Source organism: Cynocephalus volans, chromosome 14 (assembly GCF_027409185.1).
Source record: "Cynocephalus volans isolate mCynVol1 chromosome 14, mCynVol1.pri, whole genome shotgun sequence".
Lineage (NCBI taxonomy): Eukaryota > Metazoa > Chordata > Mammalia > Dermoptera > Cynocephalidae > Cynocephalus > Cynocephalus volans.
The window spans coordinates 89,591,314-89,606,376 of NC_084473.1; the positions used below are offsets into that span (position 1 = coordinate 89,591,314).

Here is a 15,063-nt window from a genome sequence, read left to right on the forward strand (position 1 = left end):
GTTTAAAATAATTAAGAGGGTAAATGTTTAAAAATTCTTCTTTTTAACTTCTAAGGCAGTGATGTCGACAGGCACACCACCGGTCGGAGGAAGCTTTGCTGCCACTGCCGTTCCTGCATTTCTCTCTGCTCCTTTGACCTCCCTGTCTCTAATCCCACAAAGGCAGCCAGGAATAGTTTGGCCAAACATCTGTTGAATGGAGATTACATTTTATATCCTTTCCTACGTCTCAGTGCCCTGTGGGATATCTCTGGGGTGTCTCCTGATGGCCAGAGTGACAGGTCCCCGTTGCTATGGTGCTATCGGGAACTCTTAGGCAGAAATAGTCTTCGGTAGTTGAAGATCACTGCCTTGGGCTGAACGTCCCCCCAAACTTAATCTCTCTTGTAACTGTGGAGGGCGGGAATCCTATTACCGTAATCGAAAGGTGGGGCCTCGAAGAGGTGATTAGATTGCAGGACCGTGCAGTAGTGAGTGGACTGATAATGGTGGTCAGGGCGTGGTTCTGAGGGCTTTAAAAGAAGAGCACATGAGAGGTTAGTCGCTCCCTCTGCTTCGCCATTTTCTGACATGTGAGACTCCTGGGTCACGGTGGCCACCACCAAGGCCTTCCCCAAATGTGTTCCCCGGACTTTGGACTCCCAGCCTCTGAAACGTAAGCAATAAATTTTGTTTTTGTAAATTACCCAGTTCCCAGTAGTTTGTCATAACAGAAACAGACTAACACCATCACCGTGGGCTGTTTGACCCACAGAAGTGAATGCACGTGACTCAGGCGGATTAATAATGTTTCTTAGAAGCCATTTGGGACGGCTTCCATTTTGGGGGGGTTCCATATAGGCCAATGCAAGGCGTGTAAAAGCTGCTCAAAAGGGATTTGGAAACGAATGAACAGTTTATTTGTAGGGACAACTCGGAATAGAACTAATCAGAAAATCCTGGTGATGAGGGACTCGTTAGCTGCCAATCAGGCAAAAAGACTTTCAACCCACTTCCTAGAGGGATGCCACGTTCCTTGCTACGGTCCCCTGGTGGAGCCAGGTCTGTCCCGCCCACGGTGGCGAGGAAGTGTCAGGCAGGCGATGCGGTGGCCGGGCACGCTCGGGTCCTGCCGGAATGTCCGCTCTGCACCGGCTCTGCCCGCTCCAGCCTCGCCCGTCGGTGGATGCCGGGTCTGGGCTGAGCCAAGCGCGGGCGGGGCGCTGACGAAAGCCGGTGACAAAGACGTGCGCCACCGGGAGGCCCGAGACTCGCGGGCGGCCCCCGGACCGGCTGGGCGACCTCTACCTTCGGGTGGAGGCGCTCGGTCCCCTCCGTGGTCCCCGCCGTCCTCGCCCGGCGGGCCTGAGCCGGCTTCTCCGCGGAGCCGCTGGGGGCCTCCCTTTCCACGGCCAGGCCCGGCGGCCCCGAGGCCGGAGACGCGCAGGGAGGCCAGACGGGGGCGCTGCGGGCGCCGGACGCCGCCTCCGCCTCGCGGCCGGGTGGGTCTGAGCTCCCCGTCCTGGAAGCCGCAGGCCGGGCGCCGAGTCACAGGGGCGGGAGGACAGACGGCTCCAAGGAAGGGAACGCGGAGGCCGCCCCGCCGCGCCCTCCCGCCGCCCTCCGTGCAGCCGAGATGGGGGCGCCGTCCTGGCTGCTGTGCGGGGCGTCCCTCGCTCTTCCCCTCTGGGTCGGAGCAGGTACGTGGGTGCGTCCGCGGGCCTCCCCGCCCCGCTCTGCCAGCCCCGTGCGACGTCCCGCGGGCCGCCGGACACCCGCGCGTCGCTGACGACTCCGCCGGGATGGCCCGAGGGAAGCTCGCGGGACGGGGAACAGCAAGTGTCGGGCCCTAGTGCTCCGATGCTCGGCCCCAGATGTCACCTTTGAGCTTTGAGACTGTCTGTCATGCAAGAAAATGAACATGAATCCTCCCAAATCTTTAACATCCAGATATGATACGAATTTAGTAAACGGTATCATTTTACTTTTTACTTTGAAGAAATTTCAAATGTAAATAAAATTTGCGAGAATAGCGTAAAGAACTCTTGTCTAACCTTTATCTAGATTCCTCATTTTAAAGACCATTTCCCCATATTTACTTTATGATTTTCTCTCTCTCTCTCTGTGTGTGTGTATATTACACACAATATTTTCTAACCACCTTTTCTAAGTCATTACAGTTGTGTGCATCACACCCCTTTACCTCTTCATATTTCAATGTATATTTCCTGCATCTTTTCAGTGGATATTTATACATTTCTTACATAAACACAGTATAGTTATCAAATTCAGAAAATTTAGCCGTCGCATAATACTTTTATCTAACCTATAGTTTATATTCTAATCTTATCAATGGTTTCATTAATGACATTTTAAACCCTTTTCTTTCCTTTCCGGTAGAGAATCCAATCCAGGATCACACATTGCATTTGGTTGCCATGAATCTTCCATCTCTTTTAATCTGGAATAGTTCCTCCGTCTTCGTTTTTCATGACACTGACGTTTTCAAGGAACACAGGCAATTGGTTTATATTACACCCTTCACTTAGGTTTGTCAGGCATGTCCTCGTGGTCAGGTGCAGGCTGTACCTTGTTGGCTAGAACGCTGCGTAAGTGCTTTGCGTTCTCTCCAGAGTGACGCTCAGAGGCACATGGCGCCCACTTGCCCCGAACTGGCGATATTCAGTTTAACCACTTGGTTAAGCTGTCGTCCAGTTTCTCCACTGCATAAATCCCATTTGTCCTTTTGTAATGAATGATTTGTCAGATGCATATTGTTTTGTTTGAAGCAGAGGGTTTGCACAGGGCCTTGAATATGATTTGAAAAGATGTGAAGATAAGCTGAATCGTTTGATTTTGTGATTGCTGAAGGGTTTATGAGGTTCCCATCTGCCATTTTCTTGCAGGAATACAGACGGCTGTTACAGAATACATGTAAACCTGTTTTAAAAGAATACTGGTGTGACATTTCAAGAAGCAGTCTATCAGATTTATCAGACGTGTATGAACAAATATTACATGTTGGACAAGATGGCTTTCTTATGTGCCATCTGAACTTCCCGAAGAGTTGTGTTTTGGATTCAGTAAAGTGGTATAAGGTAAAATTTTTAAAAAGTCTTCCTATTGATATTTTTCCTCCTCTTCTTTAAAACCCCCTTGTCTTTTTCTACCTTAAGTTGTACCTTTTAAGGCAGAATTGATAAAGAGATTTGTGTGCCTATGATAGATTTGTTAGCTAACAGCCCGTGATGTTACCCTGCCAATTATTTATTTTAAAATTTTTGGTTATTATGGCTTTCTCATGTTTTATCATTTGGATAAAACCTCCACCTTCCCCTCATTATCTTACTTTTTAGCCTATCTCTGTTTTTTTCACATTAATTTGTTTGTTTGAGTGGGTACTACATGTTCATGGTTCAATAATTACAGATTATCTCTTCTTTTTTAATATCTGCTTCTGCAGTAAGATCCATCTTTAGTCCTTATTCCAATATATTGGTTCTCTCTCCTTCTTTTAATTAGTTATATCAGAAATTTCTCAGTTCTGTTGGTTTTTCAAAAAGCCAACTTTTACCTTTTTTGTTCCTTTCAGTGATATGTTTCATGTTCATTTGTTTTTGTTTTCCTCTTCCACAAGGAATGTGGAAGTGAATGTTCCTATACATGGCTGTTGATGTACGTTTACCAGAGTGTGATGTTTTCTAGTGTACATGACTACTAGCCTGAGGACAGCTAGATTTAGGGTATGCGTACGACTGAAGTATTCAACTTTATTGATGTTGCCAAATTGCTATACAAAATTTTATGTCAGTTTATTCTCTCGCCAGTAATATTCTAAATTCCCTATAGCCTTGTGTAGGCCTTTTTGTACTGGAAGACTTTAATTAATTAATTAATTAATTAATTAATTAATTATTTTTAACAATTTGGTGGGTATAAAATGTTACTGTATCATTGTTTTAGTTTGCTTTTCCTTAATTATTAATGAGATTGACCACCTTTTCCCATCTTTTTTCCATATGTTTATTGGCCATTTCTGAATCCCTTCTGGACTGCCCACTCATTCTTTTTGCTATACTTCTTTTTCTCATTTTTCTTACCATTTTCTTGCTGACATATAGTTGATTTTATGTATCTATATATCCTGGGTACCAATGCTGGGCATGCATTAAGAAAATATTTTTAATGAAGTATGACATATACATGAAAATGCACAAATCATAAATGCATGAGCTTGTTGGATTATCAGAAAGCGAACACACCTTTTAATTACCCCTTCCCATCAAGGTCAAGAATGAAAACGTTACCAGCACCTCTGAAGGCCCATCTCTGCCATTTGGCAAAAACTGCAATTCTCAAAGATAACCCTGATTCCCAAAGATAACCATTCACCTGACTTACACTAACATAGATTATATTTGCCATTTTTTGAAACTTTAAAAATTTGAATCATATTGTGTGTAGTATTTTGTGTCTACTTCCTTGGCTCAATAGTAACTAAACTGTGAGAAGCATCAGTGTTTTTGCATGTAGCTCTAATTCATTCATTTTCATTGCTGTGCAGTATTTCATTATTATCTTCAGATTTTTTAGTTGTTCCTAATTTGAGGGTATTAGAAGTAAAGCTGGTCTGAACATTATTACATGTATCTTTTGGTGCATGCAATTTTGTGGGGCATTTTATGTAAGAGTGAAATGGCTGGATCATAGGGAATACCTTCTTTTAACAAATGACCATTAGATCTGAGAGGAAAGAAAGGAACACTTTATTTCCAGAGAAAAGACAATCTGTAGATCGGGAACACAGCCTCTGAGGAACGGAGAAAGAAGCAATTTTTAAAAAATTTTTATTATTTATTATAAGCATATTCATTATTACAAATCATGATTTTTCTTTATTCCCTTTACCTGACCCATCACTCTCCAAACCCTCTCCTTCTCTGCTCCCCATCTGTAGCATCCTTAGGTTTGGTCTCTCCTTCTGAAAGTTCAATGTATTGTTATGATCTCTCTTTCTTTCTTCCTTCCTTCTTTTCTTTCCCTTCTTTCCTTCCTTCCTTCTAACACCCAGTTATAAGTGAGAACATGCAGTATTTCTCTTTCCTTGCCTGGCTTATTTCATTCAACATAATTTTCTCCAGACACATCCAGGTTGCTGCAAATGACAGAATTTCATTCATTTTTATGGCTGAGTAGTATTCCATTGTGTCTATATACCCATTTTCCTTATCCAGTGGTCTGTCAATGCATACTTAGGTTGGTCCCATATCTTGGCTATTGTAAATAGAGCTGCAATGAACATGGGAGTGCAGGTGTCCCTTTGACATGATGATTTCCATTCCTGTGGATATATACCGAGTAGTGGGATTGCTGGATCATATATGGTAGTTCTATTTGTAGTTGTTTGAGGAATCTCTATACTGTTTTCCATAATGGCTGTGCTAGTTTACGGTCCCACCCACAGTACAGAAGAGTTTCCCTTTCCCCACATCCTCACCAGCGTTTGTTATCCTCAGTCTTTTTAATAATGGCCAGTCTAACCGGGGTGAGATGATATCTCGTCGTGGTTTTGATTGTCATTTCTCTGATGACTAGTGATGCTGAGCATTTTTTTCATGCACCTGCTGTCCATTCTTCCTTTGAAAAATGTCTATTCACCTCCTTTGCCCATTTTTTAATTGGATTATTTGTGTTTTTACTGTAGAGTCATTTGAGTTCTTTGTATATTTTGGATATTAATCATCCCTTGTCAGATTTATAGTTTGCAGATATTTTCTCCCATTCCATAGGTTATCTTTCTGCTCTGTTGATTGTTTCCTTTGCTGTGCAGAAGCTTTTTAATTTGATATAATCACATTTCTTTATTTTTTATTTTGTTGTTTGTGCTTTTGGGGTCTTAATCATAAAGTCTTTGCCCAGTCCTACTTCCTGGAGTGTTTCCCCTATTTTTCCTTTAGTAATTTTATGGTTTTGGGTCTTATATTTAAGTCTTTAATCAGTTTTGAATTGATTTTGGTATATGGTGAGAGGCAAAGGTCTAGTTTCATTTTTGTGCATATGGATGTCCAACTTTGTCAGGACCATTTATTGAAGAGGTAGTCTTTTCCCGAATGTATGTTCTTATTGCCTTTGTCAAAGACCAGCTGGCTGTAAGTATGTGGGTTGATTCCTGGGATTTCTGTTCTGCTCCATTGATAAGAGTGTCTGTTTTTATGCCAGTACCATGTTGTTTTGGTTACAATAGCTTTGTAATATAATTTGAAGTAAGATAGTGTTACATCTCTGGCTTTATTTTTTTTGCTCAGGATTGCTTTGGCTGCTTGCGGTCTTTTGTTGTTCCATATGAATGTTAGGATTGTTTTTCTATTTCTGTGAAGAATGTCATTAGTATTTTTATGGGGATTGCATTGTAGAATGTACATTTTCAGAATGTCAGTTCTTTCCATCCAAGAGCATGGTATGTCTTTCCACCTTTTTGTATACTATTTAATTTCTTTCAGTAATGATTCGTAATTCTCATGTAAACATCTTTCACCTCCTTGGTTAAATTGATTCTTAGGTATTTTATTTTTTTGGTGACTATTGTAAATGAGCTTGCTTTCTTGATTTCGTTTTCTGCTGGTTTGTTACTGGCATATAAAAATGCTGCTGATTTTGGGGTATTGATTTTGTATCCTGCAACATTACTGAGATTGTTAATCAGCTTTAAGAGTTTTTTGGTGGAGTCTGTAGGTTTTTCTAAATTAAAACCATGTTGTCTGCAAACAAGAACAGTGTGACTTCATTATTTCCAATCTGGATGCCCTTTATTTCTTTCTCTTGCCTGATTGCTCTGGCTAGTACTTGCACTACTATGATAAATAGGAGTGGTCAGAGTGGGCATCCTTGTCTTGTTTATGTTCTTAAAGGAAAAGCTTTCAGTTTTTTCCCATTCAGGATGATATTGGTGATTGGTTTGTCGTAAATGGCTTTTATTGTGTTGAGATAATTTCCTTCTATACCTAATTTGCTGAGAGTTTCTATCATGAAGCGACATTGAATTTTGTCTAATCCTTTTTCTGCATCTATTGAGATACTTATATGATTTTTATCCTTGGATTTGTTGATGTGGTATATCACATTTATTGACTTGCATATGTTGAAACAACCCTGCATCCCTGGGATGAATCTCACTTGATCATGGTGTATAATTTTTTTTATATGTTGCTGTATTCTGATTGCTGATATTTTGTAGAGTTTTGCATCTATGTTGACCAAGTATATTGGCCTGTAATTTTCTTTTTTGTTGTTTCTTTATCTGGTTTTGGTATCAGGGTGATGCTGGCCTCAAATGAGTTTGGGAGAATGTCTTCTGTTTTAATTTTTTGAAAAGTTTGAAGAGAAGTGGTATTAATTCTTCTTTAAAGGTGTGATAGAATTCAGCTATAAAGCCATCCAGTCCTGGGCTTTTCTTTGTTGGAAGATTGCTGGTTACTGTTTCAGTCTCATTGCTTGTTGTTGATCTGTTCAGGTCCTCTATTTCTTCTTGGTTCAGTCTTGGTAGTTTTTATGTGTTCAGAAATTTATCCATTTTCTACAGGTTTTCATATTTGTTGGTGTACAGTTGTTTTTAATAATCTCTAATGATCCTTCATATTTCTGTGGTATCGGTTGTAATGTCTCCCTTTTCATTTCTGATTTTTATTATTTGGGTCTTTGTTGTTGTTGTTAACCTAGCTAATGGTTCGCCTATTTTATTTATCTTCTCAAAAAACCAACTTTTTGTTTCAATGATCTCTTATACAATTTTTTTGGTCTCTATTTCATTTAGTTCTTCCCTGATCTTAATTATTTCTTTCTATATTTTGTTTATCTTCTCAAAAAACCAACTTTTTGTGTCAATGATCTTTTGTACTACTTTTTGGTCTCTATTTCATTTAGTTTTGCCATGATCTTAATTATTTCTTTCTATCTACTACTTTTAGGATTGGATTGCTGTTGTTTTTCTAGTTCCTTGTGGCATGGTGTTAGGTCATTTATTTGAAGTTTTTCCATTCTTTTGATGTAAACGTTTATTGCAATAAACTTCCCTCTTATTACTGCTTTTGCAGTATCCCACCGGTTTTGGTATGATATATTTTTATTTTCTTTAGTTTCAAGAAATTTTTCAATTTCCTGTTTAATTTCTTCTTGGCCCATAGGTCATTCAGGAGTCTGTTGTTTAGTTTCTGTGCACTTGAGTGGTTTCCAGAATTTTTCTTGTTATTGATTTCCAGTTTTAATCCATTGCGGTCTAAAAAGATACTTGGAGTGATTTCAGTTTTTTAAAATTTTCTGAGACTTGATTTGTTACCTAATATGTGGTCTATCCTGGAGAATCTTCCATGTGCCAATAAGCAGAATATGTATTCTCTAGTTGTTCAATGAAATGTTCTATAGATGTCTGCCAGGTCCAATTGGTCTTAGATTTAGTTTAAATCCTATGTTTCTTTGTTGATTTGTTGCCTGGGAGATCTGTCCAATGCTAAGAGAGGGATGTTCAGGTCACCAACTATGATCATATTAGAGTCTATCTTTTATTTTTAGGTCTAAGAGTGTTTGCTTTACATATCTGGATGCTCCAGGGTTGGGTGCATATGTATTTATGATTGTTATGTCTTCTAACTGGACAGATCCCTTTTTGATTACATAATGGTCTTCTTTGTCTCTTTTTATGGTTTTTGGTGTGAAGTCTGTTTTATCCAATATGAGAATAGCTACTCCTGCTCGTTTTTGGTTTCCATTTGCATGGTATGTCTTTTTCCATCCCTTCACTTTTAGTCACTTTTAGTCTGTGTGTGACTTTACAGGTGAGGTGGGTCTCTTGAAGACAGCATATCATTGGGCCCAGCTTTTTAATCCAATCAGTCAGTCTGTGTCATTTCAATGGGGAGTTTAATCCGTTTACATTTAGGGTTGTTATTGACAAGTATTGCTTTACTCCTGTCATTATATTGCTTTTTGTTTAGATGATTTAAATATCATTTGTTGTTTTCTTTTTTTCCTTTTTTTCTTTTTCTTTATTTATTTGTTATAGGTTATGAATATTCATGGAATACAAAGCTGATTGTCACCACTCATGCCCAAGATGTGATGGCCAAATCCATACTGACAGCATGTCCATTACCTCAAATTGCGATTATACCTTGTCTCCTGCACCCAATTATTCCTGACATCACTCTGCATCCCCTTTTCCCCCACTCTACTTTAAATCCCCAGGTATGCTCTCTCCCTCTGCAAGTCCAATGCACCACTGTGATTTTTCTTTCCTTCCTTCTTTCTCTTTTAGCTCCCACTTATGAGTGAATCCATGTGGTATCTCTCTGTGCTTTGCTTATTTCACTCAACATAAGTTTCTCCAAGCTCATGCAAATTAAAACCACACTGAGATATCACTGGCCATAATTAGACTGGCCATAATCAAAATGATGGAGAGTAAACAAATGCTGGTGAGGGTGTGGAGAGAAGGGAACACTCCTACACTGCTGGTGGTACTGTAAATTAGTACAATCACTATGGAAAACAGTATGGAGGTTTCTCAAACAACTACAGATAGATCTTCCATACAATACAGCAATCCCACTTCTGGGTATATACCCAGAGGAATGGAAATCATCATGTCAAAGTGATACCTGCACTCCCATGTTCATCCCTTATCTGTTCACAATAGCCAAGATATGGAACCAACCTAAATATCCATTGATGGACAATTGGGTAAGGAAAATGTGGTATATATACACCATGGAAAACTACTCTGCCATAAAAAAGAATGAAATTCCCCCATTTGGAATGACATTTGTGCTTTTCTTCCCCTTTTATTTTTCATCTTCAGTGCTACTTGGGTTTTTGAGGTAACATGATTTCGCTTCTCTTTCTCGTTTGCATTTTGGTTCTAATGGTGAGTTTTGCTCTCTCTTGTAAATCTGTGATAGTGATTATTGTTTTCCAGATTCCAGATGCAGGCCTCCTTTGAGAATTCTTGCAAAGCTGGTCACATGGTAGTGAACTCCCATAATTTTTATTTGTCTGGGAAATATGCTATTTCTCTCTCATTTCCGAAGGGTAACCTTGCTGGATATGGAATTCTTGGCTGGCAATTTTTTTCTTTTAGTATTTTGAATATATTATCTCATTTTCTTCTGGCCTGTAAGGTTTCAGTTGAGAAGTCTGCTGTTAATCTGATGGGGCTCCCTTATAGGTGATGATGCTTTTCTCTTGCTTCTTTTAGAATTCTCTCTTTGTCTTTGAGTTTTGCCAGTTTGACTATAATATGTCTTGGAGAGGATCTTTTTGGTTGTCATCTGTCTGGGGATCTGTGGGCTTCCTAGATCTAAAGGGTTTACATATCTCCCTACACCTGGGAAGTTTTCTGTTATTATTTCTTTGGATAGGTTTTCAGTGCTTTTTCTTTTCTCCTCCCCTTCTGAAACACCCATGATTTGGATGTTTGTGCAATTGATGTTGTCCTCTAGCTCTCTTAAACTTTCTTCATTTTTTAAAATTCTTTTTTTCCTTTTTTTTTTTTTTTTTTGCCTGCCTAGATTATTTCAAAAAGGTCTGAAATTCTTTCTTCTGCTTGCTGTAGCATGCTGCTCAAGCTTTCTGTTCTTTCTTTCATTGAGTGAATCCTTCCTTTTTAGGAGTTCTGTTCATTTCTTTTTAAGGTATGTATCTCTGTAAATTTCTTCCTTCATGATATGGAGTTTTTCTTGTTTCATTGTATTCTCTAGTTGATTCTTCTCTTATCTCTTTGAGTTTTCTTAAGATCGTAGCTCAGGATTCCTTTTCAGACAACTCAAGTGTCTCCTGGTCTATGGGGTCTGGTAGTTGAGAATTACCATATTCATTCAGTGACATCTTATCTTCTTGTTTATTTGTAATTCTAATATTATTTGTTGCTATTTGGTCATCTGGTAGGACGCTTGTTTCTTCTGTTACTCTGGAGTGGGCTATGAGGAGAAAGACTTCCTCCTCTATTTGTAGACTCTTTATGTGACTCTTGTATCAATACAGGTGAGTGTGAAATGGGCTGCCTCGGCTCCTGTTTGGTCAGTGGGCTGGCTTCTCTGGGGCTCAGCATCAGCTGATGGCTGCACTGGGGTTAGTGCATGGGATGGAGCTCACCTGGGTGCCCACTTGTTCAGTGGGTAGACCCCTCTGGGGCTCAGGTATGGACCTGCTGCTGTGTCTGTGTCAGTGCATGGAACTGGCACTCACCTGGGTGCCCACTTGGTCAGTGGGCAGGCCCCTCCAGGGCTCAGGTGTGGGCAGGCCTGTGGCTGTGTCAGTATCAGTGTGCTGGACTGGCACTCACCTGGATGCCCACTTGGTCAGTGGATGGGCCCTTATGGGGCTTAGACATGGGTAGGCCTGGGGCTGCAAGAACCAATTTTTACGCCTTGCAGAGTCAGCTTTACGTATGCATGTATATATATTCAGCAGGTTCAGGGAAATTCTACGAATTGATGAGGGAGGTCATGAACATGTGCAATGAGTAAACATAGATGTAACATATGTCCTATCTTCATTTTGGGGTGGAGATTTAGTATTAAAATGAGGTGAAATTCGACTCTTAATGGCAAGAGGTAACTAGAAGACATCAAAGTTGGTCTGTGCACAGACTCAACAAACTGACCAAAGCTGGTTGGGGTTTGGAGGGCTAATCAAGAGAAGATGTCCCTGAAGCCAACCTTCTGTCCAGTTGGAGCTGCACTGGGCCCTGAGAATGAGAGGGAGGGGTTGATGATTGGCACCAAGTGGGCTGTCTGAAGGCCAGCAAGGAAATTTTCCAGCTGCAGCTGATCTGACATTATCTTCTAGGAGTCGGTCCCTGCTTGGTTACAGGAAAGAAAAATCTCATGATGATTAACAACAAATACATATTTTGTAAGAATGGGAATATATGTCTAACCCCTATTCTGGATGGCTGTTTGGTTCTGTTTGGTAGTTTTAAAGTGTCTCTTTGCAGCCACAGAGAGTCCATTTTTGTTTATCTGTTGGGGTATGTCTTAACAGTTTGAAGTAAGTATAATATGCCAAAACATTTTTCAAATTGGTGTGCCAATTTACAGTTCCAGCAGCAGTGTTCAAGAGTTGTTTTTGCTCCTGTATCTGATAACACATGGTATTTTTAATCTTTTTAATTTTTGGCATTCAGATGACTGAGTAATTGTCTCATTTTGGCTTCAATTAACATATTCCTGTTAATGATAATATCTATCTCCTTTATGCTTGCTTATTGGTCATTGGATGTGTGTCTTTGTGTAATTTTTTCTGCGGAGTACATGTGAAAGTATTTGTCTACTTTTCTATCTGGTTGTCTTGTCCAGAGGTTTTCAAACTTTTTCTGTAAAGAGCCAAATAGTAAATATTTTAGGCATTGTAGGCCAGATGATCTCTGGTTCAACCACTCAGCTCTGTTTTGGTAGTGCAAAAGCAGTTGCAGACAATATGGATACGAATGAGTGTGGGTGTGTTCCACTAACATTTTATTTACAAAAACAGGCAGTGAGCCAAATTTGGTCCATGGCCTCTTGTCTTATCTATTTCTTATTGATTTACAGTAGTTCTTTCTGTATCTAGATATTAGTAATTGTTGGTTACATGTGTTGTGAATATGTTTTTCTGGGCAGTGGCTTGCCTTTTTACTCCTATGATGAGGTCTCAAACTTCATTATAATGTAGTCTAATTTATTAATTTTTTCCTCTGTGGTTAGTGCTTTCTGTGACTTGCTCAAGAATATTTTCCTACCCCAAGATAACAAGATATTTTCCTATATTATATTCTAGAAGTTTCATTGTTTTTTCCTTTTCCATTGATTATGTGTGTGGTATTAGATAGGGTCAAATTTAATGTTTGCCATGTGGATTTATAGTTCACATATTCTTTCCACATTGCTTTTCATGCCACCACTGATTTAAGTCAATTGCTTTTTGTGTGTGGATTTGTTTCTGAACTCTGTAGTGTTTTATCATTCTATTTGTTTTTCCTTGTTAATTATTATGGCATTAAATAAGTCTTAGAAGTTCATATAAGCCCATTAGCTTTTGCTTTTTCCTAATTATTGCCTTGACTATTCTAATCCATTGCATTTTACATATAACTTTACAATTAACTTGTCAGTTTTCACAAAAAGACCACCAGAACCTTCATTGGATTTGAACTGAAATTTATAGGTCAGTCTTTATACATGGTGCAATTACTTTTCCCATGTTGTCCCTCTCCTTTGAGGTTATCTTATTTTTATATAGCCCTCTAATTTTCATAAATTTTAGAATCAGAGGACCGGTCCGTGGCTCCCTTGGGAGAGTGTGGTGCTGATAACAACAAGGTCACAGGTTTGGATCCCTATATAGGGATGGTTGGTTAGCTCACTTTGGAGAGCCTGGTGCTGACAACACCAAGCCAAGGGATGAGATCCTCTTACCAGTCATATTAAAAAAAAAAAAAAGAATCAGCATGTCAATTTTCAAAAAACCAGTATTTTATATTTTAATTGTGATTGCAGTATAACTATTAATAAATTTAGCAAAGATTGATATCTTTGCAATTTGGAGTCTTTCAAATCAAACATGATATATCCCACCACTTTATTTTTTAAAATTTCTCACAACAATGTTTTATTGTTGCTTTGCCTACCATGGACTTGTCACCCCTCTTCCCCTGGGTGATGGAGCCACAAAAGATTACTCAAAGCCCATCTCTTCTGAGAAGTGAGAAGCCCCGAAGTGGTTAATCTCCCAGAACCCTCAAGATAGAGGCATTCCTTTCATTTGGCAAATTAACCACAAATTGGGGTTCTCTTCCTGCATTTTTTTTCCTGACCAGGAAGTTACAGGAACAGAAAATAGGTGGGGTTATAGTTTAACAATATAGGCTGGTAACATTCAGTAAAACAAGCCAGATGACATTTCATAAGGCAATTTAAGTGATTCACCAATAAAAGCTTGATCTTAGCAAACATTTTCTTTTCTGCATACTTCCTACAGTGATTTCTATAGCATATTTAAACATCATTCAAGCAGTTTTCTTGACATATCTAAAGAACAATCGGTAGGTTAGTCAATAGTCATTCAAGCCAGAATGAAACCAGCAACCTGAAACAGTCAAAGTACACAATGCCACCTCTAAACAGTGATTAAAATTGATTAGATGGCTTTTGCTAAACTTATCTGTGGACTTTCGTCCCCTAATCAAGAGCCTTTTGGCTCATTCATGCATTACCTAAAAATCCTATTCTAAGATCAAAGGAGAATCAAGATTTCTAACCCACTACGTTTTATACTTTGCTGAGTGGTTATCTCACTTATACACTATTAAACTTATTCCTGGGAAACTGATATTTTTAGATACTTTTGCAATAGTATGTTTTTTTATTTTTATATTCTTTTTGTTGCTGGTTTAAAGAAACACAATTTATTTTTGTACATTGTCCTCGTATCTAGGAATCTTGGTAAATTTGTTTGTTTATCCTAATGATTGATTTGTAGATTCTTTTGGATTTTCCACATATAGTCGTGTTGTTTGCAGATTAATGACAGTTTTAGTTTTTTGCTTTCTTATTGTTATGACTTTTATGTTTTTTTACTTCCTTATTACACTAGCTAGGAACTCCAGAACACTCCAGAAGTTACCACCACTCCAGTGTTATTACTCTACTCCAATGTTATTGCCATTTCAGGAGTGGTGATAACATCATCTTTGTGTCATTTCACCAAAGAAAATGCTTTTAACATTTTTCCATTAAATGTGATGTTTGATTTAAGATTTTAATAAGTTTCCTTTATCCAATTAGAAAATTTTTCTAGCTTGCTTGGACTTTTATTATGCATTGATCTTAGGTTTTGCAAAATGCCTTTTGAATTTTCATATAATTTTTCTTTTTATTCTGTTAATGTGCTGAATAAAAAGGATTACTTTTAAATGTTACATAAATATTGCATTCCTGGAATAACCCAATTTGGTGAGTAACCCTTTTTATACATTGCCAGATTTGGTTTGCTAATATATCGTTTAAGATTTTTGCATCTATATCATAAGTAATATTGGTTTGCAATTTTTGTTTC

At 38.9% G+C, this 15,063-nt stretch overlaps 1 protein-coding gene across 1 annotated transcript in view; it reads left to right on the forward strand.

Annotated features, from left to right (window-relative positions):
- The first annotated feature begins 887 nt into the window (after nucleotides 1-887).
- The window catches only part of LOC134362638 (interleukin-1 receptor-like 2), a 60,986-nt gene continuing 46,810 nt past the window's right edge, over nucleotides 888-15,063 (forward strand). Inside the window, 3 exon segments of the mRNA XM_063077819.1 lie at nucleotides 888-1,825; nucleotides 2,886-2,917; nucleotides 2,920-3,077. Coding sequence (XP_062933889.1) covers nucleotides 888-1,825; nucleotides 2,886-2,917; nucleotides 2,920-3,077 — 1,128 coding nt within the window.